Here is a 16,695-nt window from a genome sequence, read left to right as displayed (position 1 = left end):
AGACCCTGCAGGGGAGAAGCTGCTTTCGAGTGACATTAGCATACCAGGCTGCTAAAAAACTGCTGAGTTCATTTGAGGGAAAGAAACAGTCTGTCAATTAGTGTGAGGAGTGTGTGAAGAAAGTTAAGAGCCTATGAGGGAAGGCTTTTAATCAGAGTAGGAAGGGATTAGTGTAGCAATTAATGTGATGAAATCTGCTTGTTGTTTCTTTCAATAATAATTAACAAGCTCTTCCTCAGTAGCAAAGGCTTCATAGTTTGGGTTAGGGAGGAAGCCCATGTGTCACAAGTACTCTTGTATAATTTGGATATAGTGTGTCTGTAGCTTTCTTCATATTTCTCTCTTTTTCTCTGGGTATGTACTACTGCCACTAGGAATTTAATTCCAATCTTATTAATTAACCTCTCCCACAGTATTGTGCCTAGGTTATAAGGCTCCTTCGTTAGACCATGTGCTCCTGAGGATGAGTCCCTGGTATTTGAAACAGCCTATGACTCTGGGTTAACAATGGACAAAATACAGTAAAACTTTATTTGTACAGGAAGATAGATTTAAAGATGTTCTATAACTTATTTCCTTAGTGAGACAGCGAATAAGACAGTGCATTGATAACTTCTGACTGAGTTATTGCCTCTTTCCCTTCACAAACACTCCTCACTCTCAAACACTGGACTACAAGAAATGAAAGTAGAAATGAAAGTAGCTAAATTTTACCAGAATTGGGTCACTAATAAAGGAAAAGTAAGTCCCAAGTGTTAATTGGCTCCAATTTCCAAGATACAGCTCCAGGTCAAATTGCATCAAAATAATTCAAAATTATGAGGGGGATGTGAGATTATGCTCCATAACTTTTCATAACTCCATAACTAGAAATGCTCTAATAATAATTTTTCTGCAAAATGTGATATAGCAATGAGAATGGTCTTTTAGTTCTCTCTGTGAAATTAGATGTGGTTCAGGAGCATACGGTGGGCAAAAGTTTAGATCCACTGACATTGACTGCCCCAGATCAGCTGCATCCTGCTCTTCATCTTTATCATCATCTGAGTCTAGAGAGTAGGATTCTGGTGGATCTGGAATTGGCAAGTCCTCACCATGGGGTACAGGACGCAGTGCAGATGGAATGTTTGGATATTCCACAGTCCACTTCTTTCTTGAGATCCTTTTTCCAGTTGGGGGAACCATGCAAAAATAGCAGTCACTGCTATGATTGGTGGGTTCCCTCCACACCACTGGGACTGCAAAAAGCATGGATTTTCTCTTCTTGTTTAGCCAATGACACAGATAAGTTGCATATGCAATGCAACAATCATGAGGGGCCCAACTCTTGTCCTGATCCCCTATTTTGCATTCAAAATATAGGTGGTATGCCTTTTTTACCACTGCCGACATACTGCACTTTTGAGATGCAATGTAGCAGAAGTTATCTGCGTTGTTTACGATTTCAAGGAACCTTGGCTTTTGAGGGAAAATATCACGCAACTGTTCCTTGGAAATATTAGGCAATGACACTTTCACAAGCCACCAGATGTAACTTTATGATGCATAGATCTGACCAAGCCAAATGTACCTTGCAATAAAAATTAGTTAGGTAATAATCTTTAGTCTCAGAGTGAAGATAAATTTATACACCTCCATGTGGTACCATTTTCACTGTTCTACAGTACTTTGTTGAGAAATTACGAGGCATCATGATCATCAGACACCTCCCTCCCTTGTAGGCAAATATACTCACCTGTATATAAATCTTTATTGTGAAATATCTTGAAAACTTTAGCCAACCAGCACCTTTATCACCTGTTTTCTAATTCATCTAATCAAAATATGTAAGCATTAGCACATTTTATCTCTGAGGTTAATAATTTCCCAAAATTTGAAGACCAGTGAAATCAACCTTTCTCTTCTGAATGTACTTTGACCAGTCTTTATTTATCTGTTTAATCTCTCTCCCTTGCTCTCAGGTTTGTGTTAACTTCTATCTCACACACCCTGTTAATACTTGATAATATTAGGTTTTGGCTCTCCCTCATTACTAATAGGTCCTCTACTCTACTTCTTTTCTTTCCTAAATACTTTTCACAGCATTCTATGAGACTCTAAAAAGAAGGCTGCTTTTTCACATTCTGTAAACTGCTGACTGACTACAACTGACTCGTACCAAATATTTTCCTTTTTAACTCTCCTCTTGCTCTTCCAAGCTCCGCCCACATCCTCTCACTCACCCACCAATCAGCTCACTCACTCATTCATTCCCCCCTTTGACCCCCCCTACTCTTCTGAAACTTACCAACATTTAAAGGAACACACTCCCAACACTTGAAATCGTTGCCACATATGCAAAAGGAAAAATGGCCATGGCGCTATTACTTCCACGTGTGCACATCAGGCATACGTTCGCACATGCAGGTGCTCTGGATCTGGATAAAAATAAGTACTTCCATCCCTGAAAGCATTTGTGTTGGATAGAGCCAGAGCAGCATGGCATGACAGCAGTTTCTCAGGTTTCTCAAACTATTTTAATAAGCCAAAAAAAAAAAAAAAAAAAAAAAAGATGGCAACAACGGTTTGAAATCGCCACTTACGTGAGTTGACTGTGTCCTGTAATGACCCCAAGCCATTAGGGACATTTTATATGATTTCTCAATTACCCTTCTGCCAAAAGCTCAGGACCATAGCTTGTGCCATATATCCTGCAACAAATTAGTTATTTTCTTTTCCTGCTCCAGTCTGAGCCATTGTTTGAGATGGTGTCACTCAACCTTTTCTTTAAAAAATGGCATTCTGATCCTCCCCCTCCTCCATTAGCAAAGCCATACTGAGCAGAGCTGGAAAAACCCCAGACAGCTGCTTACCCAGTATTCTAAAAGAACATTATACCATTACCTAAGAATCAAAAATGTGTGTGCATGTGTGTCTTTCAGCTTGGTTTGGGGCTGAGGTCCAAATTTTATTGCTAGCTCATTGAGGTAATGAGTACAGTCCAACCAATGTTAAGCACCATTTCTTTCAATCAGATTTACACTGCACTTATATACATTTTCTTGGGATAAATCTCTGCTGAATACAGTGGGACTGAGACAGCAAGAACAAGTCTTCACAAGATTACTTTTTCTAGCATTTCATTTTTCCAGAGAATTCAATGGGATTTAAAAGCACAACCTTCCTTGCCTTGGACAATGTTAGCAAGGAGACTTGTGGCACCTGAAAATGAGACAGATTAATTATAGGTTATACCTATAGGAATGAGAGTACACTCCATCAGTTGTACGATGCATTATCTTTAGTTGCCATTTACATATTACACATAGACACCAAGATGCTTGATAGTTTTTGCTGCCACCTCTTAAGAAATTGTTACCATAGGCAGTAATTCTATGCCCAGTTAAATCCATGTAAGCCCCACTGAAGTCAGTTGGACCTAACTTCTGAAGGAATACTTGGGTTGTTCAAGTCATTTAGAGGCCTTTCAAGAGGTAACTTGGCTTTTTTATCACTTCTCACAGTGCACAAACCTTAAGTCTGCTAAGGTGCTAAGCAGGAAACATGAACTCCAACGGGGTAACTAAACAATGATTTATTTTTATTTTACAAAATAACTCTAACAGCTGCCAGTGTTTAATTTAAATCATAGATTCTAATGATATCCTTGGTGTGTCAAGGCTTTAGACATTTAAAGGCTTGAAACAACTCCTGACATCAAGCAACACCTATTAGAGAATCCCAGCTCTTGGGTCTCTGAAATCTAACAGCAGCAGTTCCCTAGAACAAGCTCAACTGAGACATGATCCTGAAATACCTGTAGACAAGACTGCATGTGAGCTCATGCTTCAAAGTTTACAAACCAAATCTAGAACACTGTTTTGGCAGAGGTTCGCGCATGTCACATCTATTGTGCAGTATGAACGACAGTTGACAAAAAACTCTGACAAAAAGATGCTTTGTAAATTCAGTACATGAGCTGGAAAATGGACCAACTGAGTTCAAAACAGGCATGCCAATGCATCAGATCACACCTAAAGCTGCTAATCCAATTGGCCCCATGGGGCATATATGCAGAGCAAAACTTTTAAGCAGATTTCCCCACCAGACATTGCCTCTCATGATGCTTCCGACATGTTCCCTCCTGTTCTGGTACAGAAAGAGAAGCAGATTTATTTTATTTTATTTTTAAGGGATACTTGTTGCGAACATGGATCCCATTGTATACCGTTCTGGATGCAAGCTATTTGTCCCAATTCAGCAAAGGCTATCAAGGTCTACAAATAAGTTCCCACATACCCATCCCCCAGATCTGCAAAAATGTGCGGTGAGAATGAAAGAGGGATGCATCCACTACATGGGGCTTCGTAGTCCTCCTGCCCCAAATATGCCCAGCCAAGTCAGACACCTTTGACAACTGAACTAGGGCTGGAGAGAAATAAGTTAACATGTCTCCTGACTCAGTATTGACTGGATTTCAGTGTTGATAGCCTGTTGTCTACAGCCTTTCATGATGTCCATCTCTGAAAAAAGAACCATTAATTTTCAACACTAGACTCAACAGTTTCCAAGCATTTGAAGCTTTTAGCAGCAATCTCCACATTACTTCCCCTTCCCAGGCCTAAAGTTTTCCCTGTGGCTGCAATCCTGTACCTATTTACTTTGGAGTAAGGCTTGTGAAACTTAACTGGACTTACTTATCAGTAGACATGGGTTAGATTGCACTGTAAGGTCTGGAGTCCATTCATCTTCAAAAGCACCACTGGAAAAATAATCTGTGTATATTTTCCATCCAAAATAAAATATATACATAATTGCCATACCACTTTGAACTAAACAACATCAATTCTTTACATACAACTAATAAAAGAAGGACAAGTAACATTAACTCAAAAAGATTCACCTACCCACTCTCACACAGGAAGTATGAGACACCACTAACAGTGCCAGAAACAAAATTCACAAGAACATCAATGGGGAATGTTAACTCATGTTGTCTTGCACCACAAACTGAGCTCGATTAATGGCTGCTTCCCCTGGGAACCCTAAGGGTGAAAACAGAGATGAGGTGACCCTTAGCAGGGTCTCCTTGGGCAACTCCTAATTTCAATGGAGGCTTTTCAACTTGGTGTTGATGCCAAGGAAACAGAAGTTTCTGTACACTGGAAGAGCTTTTTTTTCTGAACAGAAAGCAAAGTTTGCCTCTGAGCACATACAGAATAATGCTTCCCTCATCACTAAGGCCTGGTCCATACATGCAGTACAACATGGTGCTAGTGTTCTCAGGCTGAGAATGGACTCTTCAGTGAAACACCGCAGGTGTATGGACCCTTGAGTGAAAAAGTCCCTAGAAATAGAAAAGTAGCACAATGAGAATGATCTGGACTGGAAACCTCTCTCCCTGATCTGTAATTTGTGTTATTTTAGCCTAGACATTATGAATGCTCCCCAACCTATACCTTGAAGTAGTACAGATCACCCTACATCTCAGTATTCAGGCAACCTTCATCAGCTGCAGGTTTAGAGCAGTCTTCAAACATGACTATCCCCTAGCTGTGCTCTCAGGTCTAGGGCTATCTGTGCTACTGACATCTAGGGCCAGGCATGGAGTATTCAGAAATCTCAGAACACTGTTCAGCTCTTTTTAAGAGCTAAGCATTCCAAGCATGTTTCCTTATGAGACCCAACACAGCAACTGGAAGGTAATTATATCAGGAGATAGACGCAACCAATTTAAATGTGATACACACTGGCATATATACATCTCTGTGAAGAACATGGCTCAGCAAGCCATGCACAGAAATGAAGGATTTCCCAATTTGTATATTGCAATATCGCCAAGTGGGCAGAGAGGTAGAATCCAGGGGCAACAGGCAGATGGGGAGCAATGCAATGTTGTTTATAGTTTGGCATGGAGGAGAAAGGAGAAGCAAATCCCACTCTAAACATATGAGTTCACAGTCGTATCCTTGCACTCTGGAGGCTGGCTGCATTTGAAAAAGTGGGAGCCTGCTTAAGTGTTCAGTCCTAAGCACACTTAATAGTAAGCCCCACTGAAGGCAGAAGGACTTCTAAGTAAACAGGCAGAGGACTGAGCTGTAAAAAAGCTTCTTCCACATCCAAAGGGGCAGAAGCAACAGATTTCATAAGCAGGGCAATATCATTTGATATACTACAGTCAACCATACCAGGGGGCAATTTTTAGAGCATGCCCAGATTTTGTTCCCACACCCTAAATATGAACATAATTATCCATCACTTACATAGCACTTCTAATAGACAATTTGCCTTAACCTTTAGATAGCCTTCTTTGCCACAACCCTATGAGGTAGGCTCCTGGTAATTCCTCTTTTACAGAATTCAGACTGAGTGAATATAAATTGCCAAACAGCCAAGTCAGACTGGATCAGGTATCTGAACCAAGATACTCCATGCCTGAATCCATTAGATTATACTAGCTAAGCGACTTACTCTGGGCAAAACTCACAAGCAGCACTTCTATTGGTCCTGTTCCAACTACTTCCTTGGTAATCTAGAAAGGGAAACTGACATATTCTAAATGATGTACTTCACTAATCCATATGGCAAAACCCTGTATGACCAAGTATCCTCCCCTCCTAGTTACATAAGAACTGCTTTGCAAGATCAGGTCACAATGCATGAACTCTGATGCACTGCACAAAAAATAGCCAAAGGGATTCCCCTAGGATATTCATCAGACAGACATGAACTTTTTTTTTTTGGCCTACTCAGGGAAAATTTTGATGGCACAAACCAATGGCAAAATTCAGTAGACTTCTTTGCTCCACATCTACCCTAGAATAGCCGAAGTTATAGGCAGTGTCATCTCCCATTGTCAACATCCCAGTTGCCTAATCTGTAGAGCAAGCAACTCCCCTGTTAACAAGGTGCTGCTGTTCCCTCAGGCTGAAAAGAGGAAGAAAGGAAGAAATCAAGGTTTGGGTTCCTTTTCCAGTCACTGCAAGGTGAAGAAATTTTGTAGAAATGTCTCCAAATGTATCACTGCCACAGCAGCAAAGTCCCTGGGGGTAAAAATGAAGCAGGACAGTCCCATGATCTATTACATCCTGAGCTAAATCCCCCCAATCCAAACACAAAGTCCAGCTATGTTCTTGAGAGGAGTGTAGAAAGAGGAATGGGACTTATCAAGAGAAGATAGAACTTCTTCACCTCCTCCTCAGAGTGCCTCCCTTTGTAAGCCTGAGAGGTCGGGATTGCTCAGGCGCTGGGAAGACAAGACGCCTCTGGTACCTTCTAAGTTTTCAATGCATCTTTCACATCTTGCTCTTTCTCTTCTCTCCCTGGAATGTCTGCCTTTTCTTCCTTTTCACTAACTCTCAGCTCACTATTTGCCTGTGATTCTATGGATACCACGGGATTGCCTTTTTCTGATGCCTTCTCTTTCATATGAATTCTCTGGTGTGTTACCAAGGCACTCTTCTGCCGGAATCTCCTCCCGCACTCAAGACAGCGATATGGCCGCTCCCCAGTGTGGATTCTCCGATGTATGAGAAGATCCGAGAACCTGGTGAATCGCCTCTCACACTCATCACAGGGAAATGGCTTCTCTCCTGTGTGGATTTTCTGGTGCCGTGTGAGGTCTGATGGGTAGCTGAACCTTCTCCCACACACAGCACAGCAAAACGGCTTCTCCCCAGAGTGGGTTCGCTGGTGAGAAATCAGATTAGAGCGCTGAATAAATCGTTTCCCACACTCGGCACAGGAAAATGGTTTCTCCCCGGTATGGATCCTCTTGTGTATTTTAAGCGTGGAAGAAGAAACAAACCTTTTCCCACATTCTAGGCAGATGTAGGGTTTCTGGCCCGTGTGAATACGTTCGTGTACCTTGAGTGCTGACTGGTGGCTGAAGCACTGTTGGCAGTGAGAACAGCGATAAGGCTGTTCTCCGGAGTGAACTCTTTGGTGACTAACCAGGGAGGCACGCTGGGCAAACGCTGCCCCACATTCAGTGCACACGTGTGGTTTTTCCCCTGTGTGAATCCTCTGGTGTCTAGTCAAGTGAGACAGCTGACTGAATCTTGTCCCACACTCCATGCAGCGAAAGGGCTTTGCGCCCGTATGGATGTTCTCGTGCTTGGCCAGATCAGATGGGCGTGCAAAGCATTTCCCACAGTCAATACATATGTGGGATTTCTCCTTCCTTGGGGTCATCCCAGCAGCTGTACACATTCCGTCTTCCTTGGCCCCTGGATGCTGAACTGACCCACCAGTTCTGTTTGTAGCTTTGGCACCTATAAGTTTGGGGGGGCAGTGGAGAAAGAGGAATGCAGAGGTCATCTCAGTGTTGCTTAATGCACTAATGTAAGCAGCGTTTGGAAACGAAAAACCGTATGTGTTATCTGTGTCATCAGCACAATTCATTCTGTTTACAGTCAGGGCTGTGTACACACTGTAATTCTACCATAGTACAGCAAAATGAAGCTGCTGGCATTAACCAAAGGCAGAATTCAAGTTCCCTGACACGCAGCTTTCATATTTGTTTTTTAAGCAGCAACTTCCTAGTCTATGGAGATATGCTTCACCATGTGTGGACAAATTGCCTTCCCCCACCCCATCCAAACATCTCAGAAACTAGCAAGAATGGTGAATAGGATTTCAAGAGTTTGCAGGACAGGGCTGCAGTTCCTTGTATAGGTCTCCCTAACCCAGAATGAATTGACAAACAGGTTGCACAAATTTTCAGAACACTTTCAAGGTGCTGCTGACTGGTGCAAATTTTGGATTGCCTAGATCTGGACGTATTTACTTTAAGTGTTGCATACAAAAGCCCAATTTATGGCACTCATGCAGAATTAACAGAAATCACAGAACTGGAGGAGAACAAACGGCTATCTGAAAGGGCAAATCTGTATCAAAAGCTCCCTTCCTTCCTTACCACTTGCTGCAGGAAGATACCTGATACCTTGAAAAATAATTACTCTGTAAAGCAAACAGTTTCAGATGACTCGTACAAATATGGCAAGCTACTGAAGAATTGTTCAAGGGAAGGACACCAAACCAATTTGCTGACTATTCAAGAAAATTGTTCAGCTGCAGCAATCACATGTCATTCAACTCCTGTTATTAGCTATAGCAGCTCAGGATCACTGGATCTGACAATTTCAGTCTCTCTGAGATGGTTGTTTTTTGTTTTTTGTATCTTTTTAGGTCAATTTCCACACAAGTTTTGATTTAAAGAAAAATACATACAAAAATCCATATACTTTTTCATAACATGCATATCAATAAATGCATTGCTGATATATGCATTGACTAAAGTGTGTTTATAAAAATTTTGGAAATGTACTTGGTTTTTTTCGCCCATTTTTCAGGTCAGTGTTTGAGCCCCAGAAGTGTAAGCTGGGTAAATCAAAAACAAACAAACAAACACCTCTCATCACAACAAATTTCTAACACATCTCTAGTGGCAGTCCCAAAAGGAAGCGGGGGAAATATTTACAGTAACTGACTATGGCAGCAGCTAAATTTGCACTTGCTAACTGATGTTTTTCCATACAGCATGCCACATTTTCTTCTCCTTAAAATGCTTCAGGAGCTTTAAACTTTTTGGTGCAAGAAACCAAAACCCATCTAGAATTCAGCATCTTTATAGCAGTCCCTTGAATTCTTCGCAATTCAGTCCACAACCTTTCTCCAAATGTGGTACCAAGAACTCCGTGTGGTCCTATCCATATACATCAGGTAGTGCTGAGTACAGCAGGTCATTTAGCACCGTAAGTGAAAGCCTTACCCAGCAAGCCAGTCCTCCCATTATCCTGCTGCCTGGCCTCCTTGGCTAGATGCCTTGGCCTAACATCAGGTGTGGCCCGCTGGCCTTCAGAGAGATTCACAGCTGTCCCCTGGAGAGAGTTAGAGCCCTGAAATGGCATTGGAATTTAACATTCAAGTCCTTCCTTTCAAGTAATCCTAACATACGATTACTATTTGTTATACTTTTATATCACTTAACATATTAAACTCCCTACACAATTTACATTAGAAGACAGCATAATGTACTAAAATACAGCCAAATTTGGAAAATATTCCAAAGGGTGGGTGTCACCACTAAGAAGGCGTGCTTAAGTACCACTGCCTGGTAGCATGCCTTTGGTTTGCAGAATAACCAGTAACAACTCCTCAGAAGTTCTCAGGGATCCACTGGTTTCATGTGTCTGCGTGCGCTTGGGAATGATCAGCCAGGTATTCTTGTCTTGTTTTTCCATGGCAGCAACAAGACCCTGAACATGGCTTGGCAGCTAATAGGAAGCCAGTGCAGTTCTTTTAACTGCAGGTGCTCTACCAGAAACCGTAGCTGCTGTGTTCTGCACTAGCTGTAGCCTCCAAACCAGGCCCAAGGGCAACCCCAGGTAAGGTACAATACAGTAATCTAACCATAAGGGTAACAGTACATGGGTCACAGTGGCCAGATTATCCATAAAATACAATGCCATTGATTAAAGGGAAAAAGAGGGAAGGGGAGGGAAGAATAAAGGGTCACAGGGTAGCGGTTATGAACCCAAATACAGTATACAGAGCTCTTTAGTGTTTTTTAGTAAAGGTGTGGAATGGGGAAGTAGCCCCAGCATCTGTGGGCCTACATTTAGGACACCTAAAAGTGGAGATCATCCATGTGTTTGAGAATCCTGCATGATTAGTGTCCCCAGATACATGGATGATCTAGATTGCACACAGAATCCTTTGCACTAGAAGGTACAGCTACCCTGGGACCAGGGGATGTGGGGCAGCAGACACACAAATGTTGAGAGCAGGGGCAGTCCTGCTTCTCCTTACTCCCTACAAGTTCTGTGTATCTCAACTTTCGTTTGCACATATAAGGCATTTAGACTTAGACAGCTGGTATGCTAGGGATAGCTAACTGGGCTCCCTCCAGATGTTTTGAACTTCAGCTTCCAGAATCCTCATCCAGCAAAGCCAATGGTGAGTGATTGTGGGAGTTGTAATCCAGACCTTATGCCCTTCACACTGATCCAAGACACAAGAAAGATATATAGAGACTATGTGTAACATATAGAGAAAATAAGCTGTTTAGAAGGCTGAGTGGGGCAAGTAAGCAGGGAAGCTTGACTACATCGCAGGAGGTCATTCATGCCAATGCCAGTGCACAAGGTTAGGCAGTTCCTGGATTCTAGCACATCAGGCTGGAGGTGGGAGACTATATAATGGAATGGTCCTCCATATAAAAACTCCCTGCATATAGAAAACTAGGAGGTCAAAGAGAAAGGTTCTAGCCGGGTTTTTCCCTGGATCTGTTAGTTTTCCGTATACACTGATGTTCCTCCCTGAAAGGGAACATGTGAACATACAATTCCCAGCATTCAGTCTGACATTCTCCCATCCAAGAACAACTGTTATCTCATGATCCACCCACCCACCCCTTGCCCAACCTGACAGCATTTCTCCACTGAACAGCAAAGGAAGAACAATTTAAATAAATATTCTGTGGTTTACACTAGATCCCCACTAACTCAGAGTAGAATTCAATCATTTTTTGCAGTGACCCAAGTGTTTCTGCACTACTCACTGTCCTGACTGACAGCTGAAGGCAGCTTGCATCACAGAGATGGAGTGCTATTCTGCTTGGAAATGCTGGCCTTTCATTGTACCAAATTTGGTACAAAAAGAAAAAAAACCCCATGAGGTATGAAAACCTTTGTCAGCCTTGTACTTGGCCTGGGTCGTTTGCATTTAACACCTCACCTGTGGTTCATTTTGCAAGGTCTCCTGCTGCCTCAGAAGGAATCCTTCAGCCAAGGCAACAGCCTGGGCACAGGTCTCAGGGCCACGTTCTCGGACTCGGTTTTGGATTCCCTTTGGCAGGACTACCAAAAACTGCTCCAGGATCAGGAGCTCCAGGATCTGCTCTTTGGTGCGGCTCTCTGGTTCCAGCCAGCGATGGCAGAGCTCCCGTAATCGGCTGCAGACCTCGCGAGGCCCCTCGGCTTCCTGGTAGCGGAACTGGCGGAAGCGCTGGCGCTGCAGCTCAGCACTGCTTGAACTGCCTCGCAGGGCAGTAGCTTTGGCCTTGCCATGGTCTCCTTTCTCTCGGGCATTCAGGCCACTTAAGACCTGCTGGGCTTCAGCACTGAGTGTGGGCACGAGGCGGCTCATCCCCTCTCGAGACCACTGGCAGGCACCCACCATACGGTCGAATGCGGCCAAATCATCCCATGAAGTCAAGTCGGGCATCTGTGAGGTCCCCCAGCCCGAAGAGGGATACTGGACCGTTTTCAAGTACTCTTGCCACTGGGCTTCCAAGCGCTGTGGGATCCCTTCCTGCCGTGGCACTGCCCATCTGGACAGGTCCCGGGCAGTACCAGACTGGACTGAAAAAGCGTCTCTCCCTGATCCTCCAGGCCCCTCTCCTGACTCAGGCCCTGTTCGGGCCTGTTCCTCCATCTTCTCAAGATGCTGTGCTTACCCTGTTTCCTTCCAAGGAAGTCGACGGTTGCCACTTTGTCTTTTTTTGGCTCACCCCACTCTCCAACTCAAATGCTCAAACCTGCTCCATCAAAATCCATTTTTCTCACCTCAAAGTAGGTGAAAGAAAGTCCCACCCTTGAACTTAAATAACACTACACACCATCTCACAGCTTTTTCTAGGAAGACTGGCTAAAGAGGGCCCACATGGTAATCCAGATGTTGCCATGCACAGTGACAAATGGGTTCAACCTGGAGCCAATAGGTTTTGGGTTGTTCCTGCTGGTAATGGAGAAAAAAGAAATTAGATCAAGTCAAAGCATCATCCTAACATAATGAAATATGGCCTATCTGTAAGCAATTCAATGATAACAAATTCTCTCAAATCTACACTGGTTGTGTTCCTTTGTCACAATAAACTACGACCTATAATGACAGGAACAAGCATAATCTCATCCGGTTCATGTACTCTCCCATCCCTTCTCCCTCCTCTGGCAGAGCTATTGCTTCCAATTTCAATTAAGCACAGTTTAGCATTATATCTGAAGCCTCAGCTGTAGTTAATCTTAACCATGGTTTGTGTAAACAAACCAGCTTAATAACCCACAATTTGAAGTTGGCTTTTTTCAATCCATGTTTTGGATTAACCACAATTTATTGGCCTTCGATGACAAGAAAATATGTGGTTAACCAAAAAAACAGAAGAGCTTCCAAAATCCTCTTGAGAACCACACCAGAGAAGTGGGGTACATGGCAATCTAGGGCAAGTCAAGGCTTATTCCTGTCATGATAAAACATGGTTTATTGTGATGGCTCTATGTAAGAAACTAACCATGGTAAAATGAACAAGGTTCTGGGAATTTTGCTTTTAAAAGCAAAATGTCTAATATTCTTAGCAAAAACAAAACAAAGCAGAGCATCTGCACTAGTAATTTTAGCTAAAGAGAATTTAGAAGGGCAATAAATGGCATGTTTCCCCACAACATAACACATTTTCAAACATTTTATCTACTGGTTCCATGCTGCTATATCTGCTTTCATAGAGGAACTATTGATAAACTTCCAAGAATCCCCCAGGGTTCCTATAACTTTTTAAAACTATTGACTTTAGACAAGTTCCATCTATTTTTTTATGTCCTTCCTACATACATTCCCCCAAAACCCCAAATTGGGAGCAGAGCCTTTAGTAATAGCCTTTTTAAAAATCCTATATTTAAAGCTTTCCTGTTTTCTTTAAGATGCTGCTACCCACCTTGAGCCATTGAAAGACTTGATGTCAGTTTCTAACACACATGTGGCCATATCTGACAGCCTGAGCACAATGTCTAAAGGATTTGGATGGGGTCCCTAGGCTGGCCATCTCTCCTAACCAAGTTATAACTACAAGCATAAGATATAAGGTAAACATACACCACTGAGCAAAATCCTTAATTACAGTATAGTATTCTACACTCAACACAAAGCTACACAGGCACTGAAATATTTGCAAGAGCATGACAAGATGTATTTTCAACTAACCCTCTGCTTGAAGCCATGGCCTCAAAACTGACTGACACAGGAAGGAGAGAGCCTCTTCGGAAAGAAAACAGAGATGTTGTTGTGCGGGGTCCAGAGAGGGATAAGCCAAGCACTTAATCGGCTCAGGAGTTAAACACATTCTGCAGAGAATCAGCATCCACAGAGCCTGCCAGCCCTTCCCCCACAGGCCACAACTCACTGGGGGTCTCTTAATCCCCCACCCCACCCCCTAAACCATCAGATGCATCGGCTCCACCAACACCCTGAATGGCTTGGCAAAATTGTGTAGCTGAAACTGCATCCAAGGTGCAAAAGTGAGGTAGAAAACTGGCAAACAGATTTTTTTTAAGTGAGTAGTCTTTTCAGAATGATGTGGCTTCCCTATTTATACTATGGGTACAAAATCCACATTGGTTAATCCTTATCACCTCCTGATCCCATGTTCACAATCAAGAATGTGGATTAGAAGCCTCCCTTCCGCCACAAACACACATTGGAAGGATGGAAGGATATCAGGCTTTTCATCACCCTGATTCTAACAGGAATTGGAACCACACTCTTCCCACAAGGAACCCAGGAGTCCTGCTCCCAAGCCTTCCTCCCATTTCCCATCCTCTAGCAGTCCACCCCACCTTAGCTTTTTTCAGAGTAAGGGTTCATCCAGGAAACACGCACTCAACACTACCACCCCCATCTGCTTAGCATGCTAGTGCCCTATTAAAAAGGGGGGCACACTTCTGTATTCTCTAAATCGGCCTTCATCAGCCATGTGCCATCAGCCCTAGGCAACATAGCCAGTAGCTGGGGATCATTGGATTTGTAATCCAAGACATTTGGAGGAGGAGTTTCAGCTTGAGGAAGGCTACTCTCAATGAATCTGTAATACACACTACAGCTCCTCTGCTCCACACAATTTTGGCAATCCACATTTCACACATAAGCATGAGCTGAAAAGGAGGTAGAAAAATCCTTGCTTTAACAACTCTAGCAGCTAAAGTATGAGAACATTCTCATCCATCCCCCCACCACTAAATCCTAAGATGACGTGCCTTCACAGATCTTTCTCTAACTGAATTCATCTTTTGCAGCTGCAAGCAAGGGGACCTCAAACAAGCAGCATAGCTGCATAAAAGCAAGCCTATAAACATAGGGAATGAAGCAGATTCTGGGTTCAAATCCACTTTATTTAAACATTTATATGCCACCTATTTTGCCCATGGCATCTCCAGGCAGCTAACAACAGATAATTAAAATATGTTATAAAACAACAGAACAAAACAATGGTGTAAGTTAATACAAAACTGGATAAAATTAACAATTAACAATCCCACATGGGCTTGGGCAATTCATAGGTTCTCCTCTTCAACTCCTGTATGAAATGGGAAGACTGTGGACTACCTCAGTCACCTGATTGAAAGCATGAAGACCGTGAGATGTAGTGGAAAGAATATTGGCCTTCTAGATTCAGGAAGATCTAGATTCAGTCTTGTTCATCCACGAAGCTAACAGGATGGTCCTGGGCCAATCACCACTTCTTACTCTAACCTACCTCAAAGGGTTGTTGTGAGCATCCAAGCGGTTCCTAGGACCGTATGTCCCATTCTGAGCTCCCGAGAGGAAGCGTGGGGTATAATAAACCATGGCTGAGGACCATTTGGCTCAAACATTATACAGAAACAATTATAACTGCAGACACAACCTCTGCAGACAGCCGATTCTCCACCGCAGACTGGGATGTTCATTCAGAGCCAACCCTGCAAAGTCTTGGAAGCAGTCATGTGCACACGCAACGTACAAAAGCACTTCCCCCTTGACTTCTCTCCCAGCTTTCCTCCCCAAAGCAGCTTTTTGCATTCTCCCCGTTTTTCTCCCCTCGATCACTCGCAGCCGCATCTCCCTGCGCCTAGCTCGGATCAAGCGTCCCTCTGCCTCACTCACCGCTTCTTTCCAGCAGACCCCAATGCACAAAGCCCCGCTGCAGACGCGCTGCAACCCTGCAGAGGAAAATCCCCCCTTATTAAAATTCAAATCCCAAGTTTTGATCTTGGGAAGAGGAGGAGCAGGAAGGTGCCCTGGGCTAATGCATCCCCCCTATCTAGTCGTCGGGCTTCCTGGGCCTCTCTAGGGCTGAGAGCTCACACTTGGTTTAACCCTTGCCGCGTCCCAGTCCCGGGCGAAAGTGTCCTCCTCGCTTGCGGAGCTTGGCAGGAGAAATTAAACGCAACATGAAATAAATGCTGAACTTCCTTCCTTCCAGGGTCGGGGACACAGCCTTTCAGATGAAAGCAGCACAGACAAGACGTGTGTGTGTGTGTGTGTGTGTGTGTGTGAGGGAGGGGGGGAGGGAATCTAATGTTATGGCGCTTGTTCACACGTGACGATAGTAGCCGTGGAAAGATACGGAGCGATGTTTGAAGATGTGTTATAAAGTAACCATGAGCGGAATCAACAATCGGCGCGTCCTTCGCCTGGGAGAAGTCACAGGCACCTCCGCTTTAAAGATGGGCAGGAAGACATTCAACAGGTGCATCCTTTCCCCCACTTGCCTGACACGTCGCTGCTAAGCTCCAATGTGGGGGCGAAGAGAGTGGCACCTTTGCTTTCATCTAATAGCTACCCTCAGTGTCCGTACTTTCCTCACTTAGGCTGAGATACTGAACATACTTACTGAAATATTTATCTTTCCCATCCTGATACCCTCAGATGTTGGGTTTCAGTGCCCATCAAATCCAAGCAATG

At 43.5% G+C, this 16,695-nt stretch overlaps 1 protein-coding gene across 1 annotated transcript; it reads right to left on the bottom strand.

Moving 5' to 3' along the window:
- Positions 1-5,192: 5,192 nt before the first annotated feature.
- Positions 5,193-16,020, bottom strand: LOC123033486 (zinc finger protein 696-like). The gene is made up of 4 exons (XM_044450092.1): positions 15,895-16,020; positions 11,719-12,720; positions 9,752-9,878; positions 5,193-8,252 (listed from the first exon to the last, which is right to left on the bottom strand). Exons 2-4 carry the CDS (start codon positions 12,415-12,417, stop codon positions 7,255-7,257), a joined length of 1,824 nt encoding a protein of 607 aa, XP_044306027.1. The 5' UTR covers positions 12,418-12,720; positions 15,895-16,020; the 3' UTR covers positions 5,193-7,254.
- Between the last annotated feature and the right edge of the window lie 675 nt (positions 16,021-16,695).

The sequence above is a fragment of the Varanus komodoensis genome, unplaced genomic scaffold (genome assembly GCF_004798865.1).
Source record: "Varanus komodoensis strain SLA01 unplaced genomic scaffold, ASM479886v1 scaffold62, whole genome shotgun sequence".
Taxonomy (NCBI): Eukaryota; Metazoa; Chordata; class Lepidosauria; order Squamata; family Varanidae; genus Varanus; species Varanus komodoensis.
This window is presented reverse-complemented; position numbering and strand designations above follow the sequence as displayed.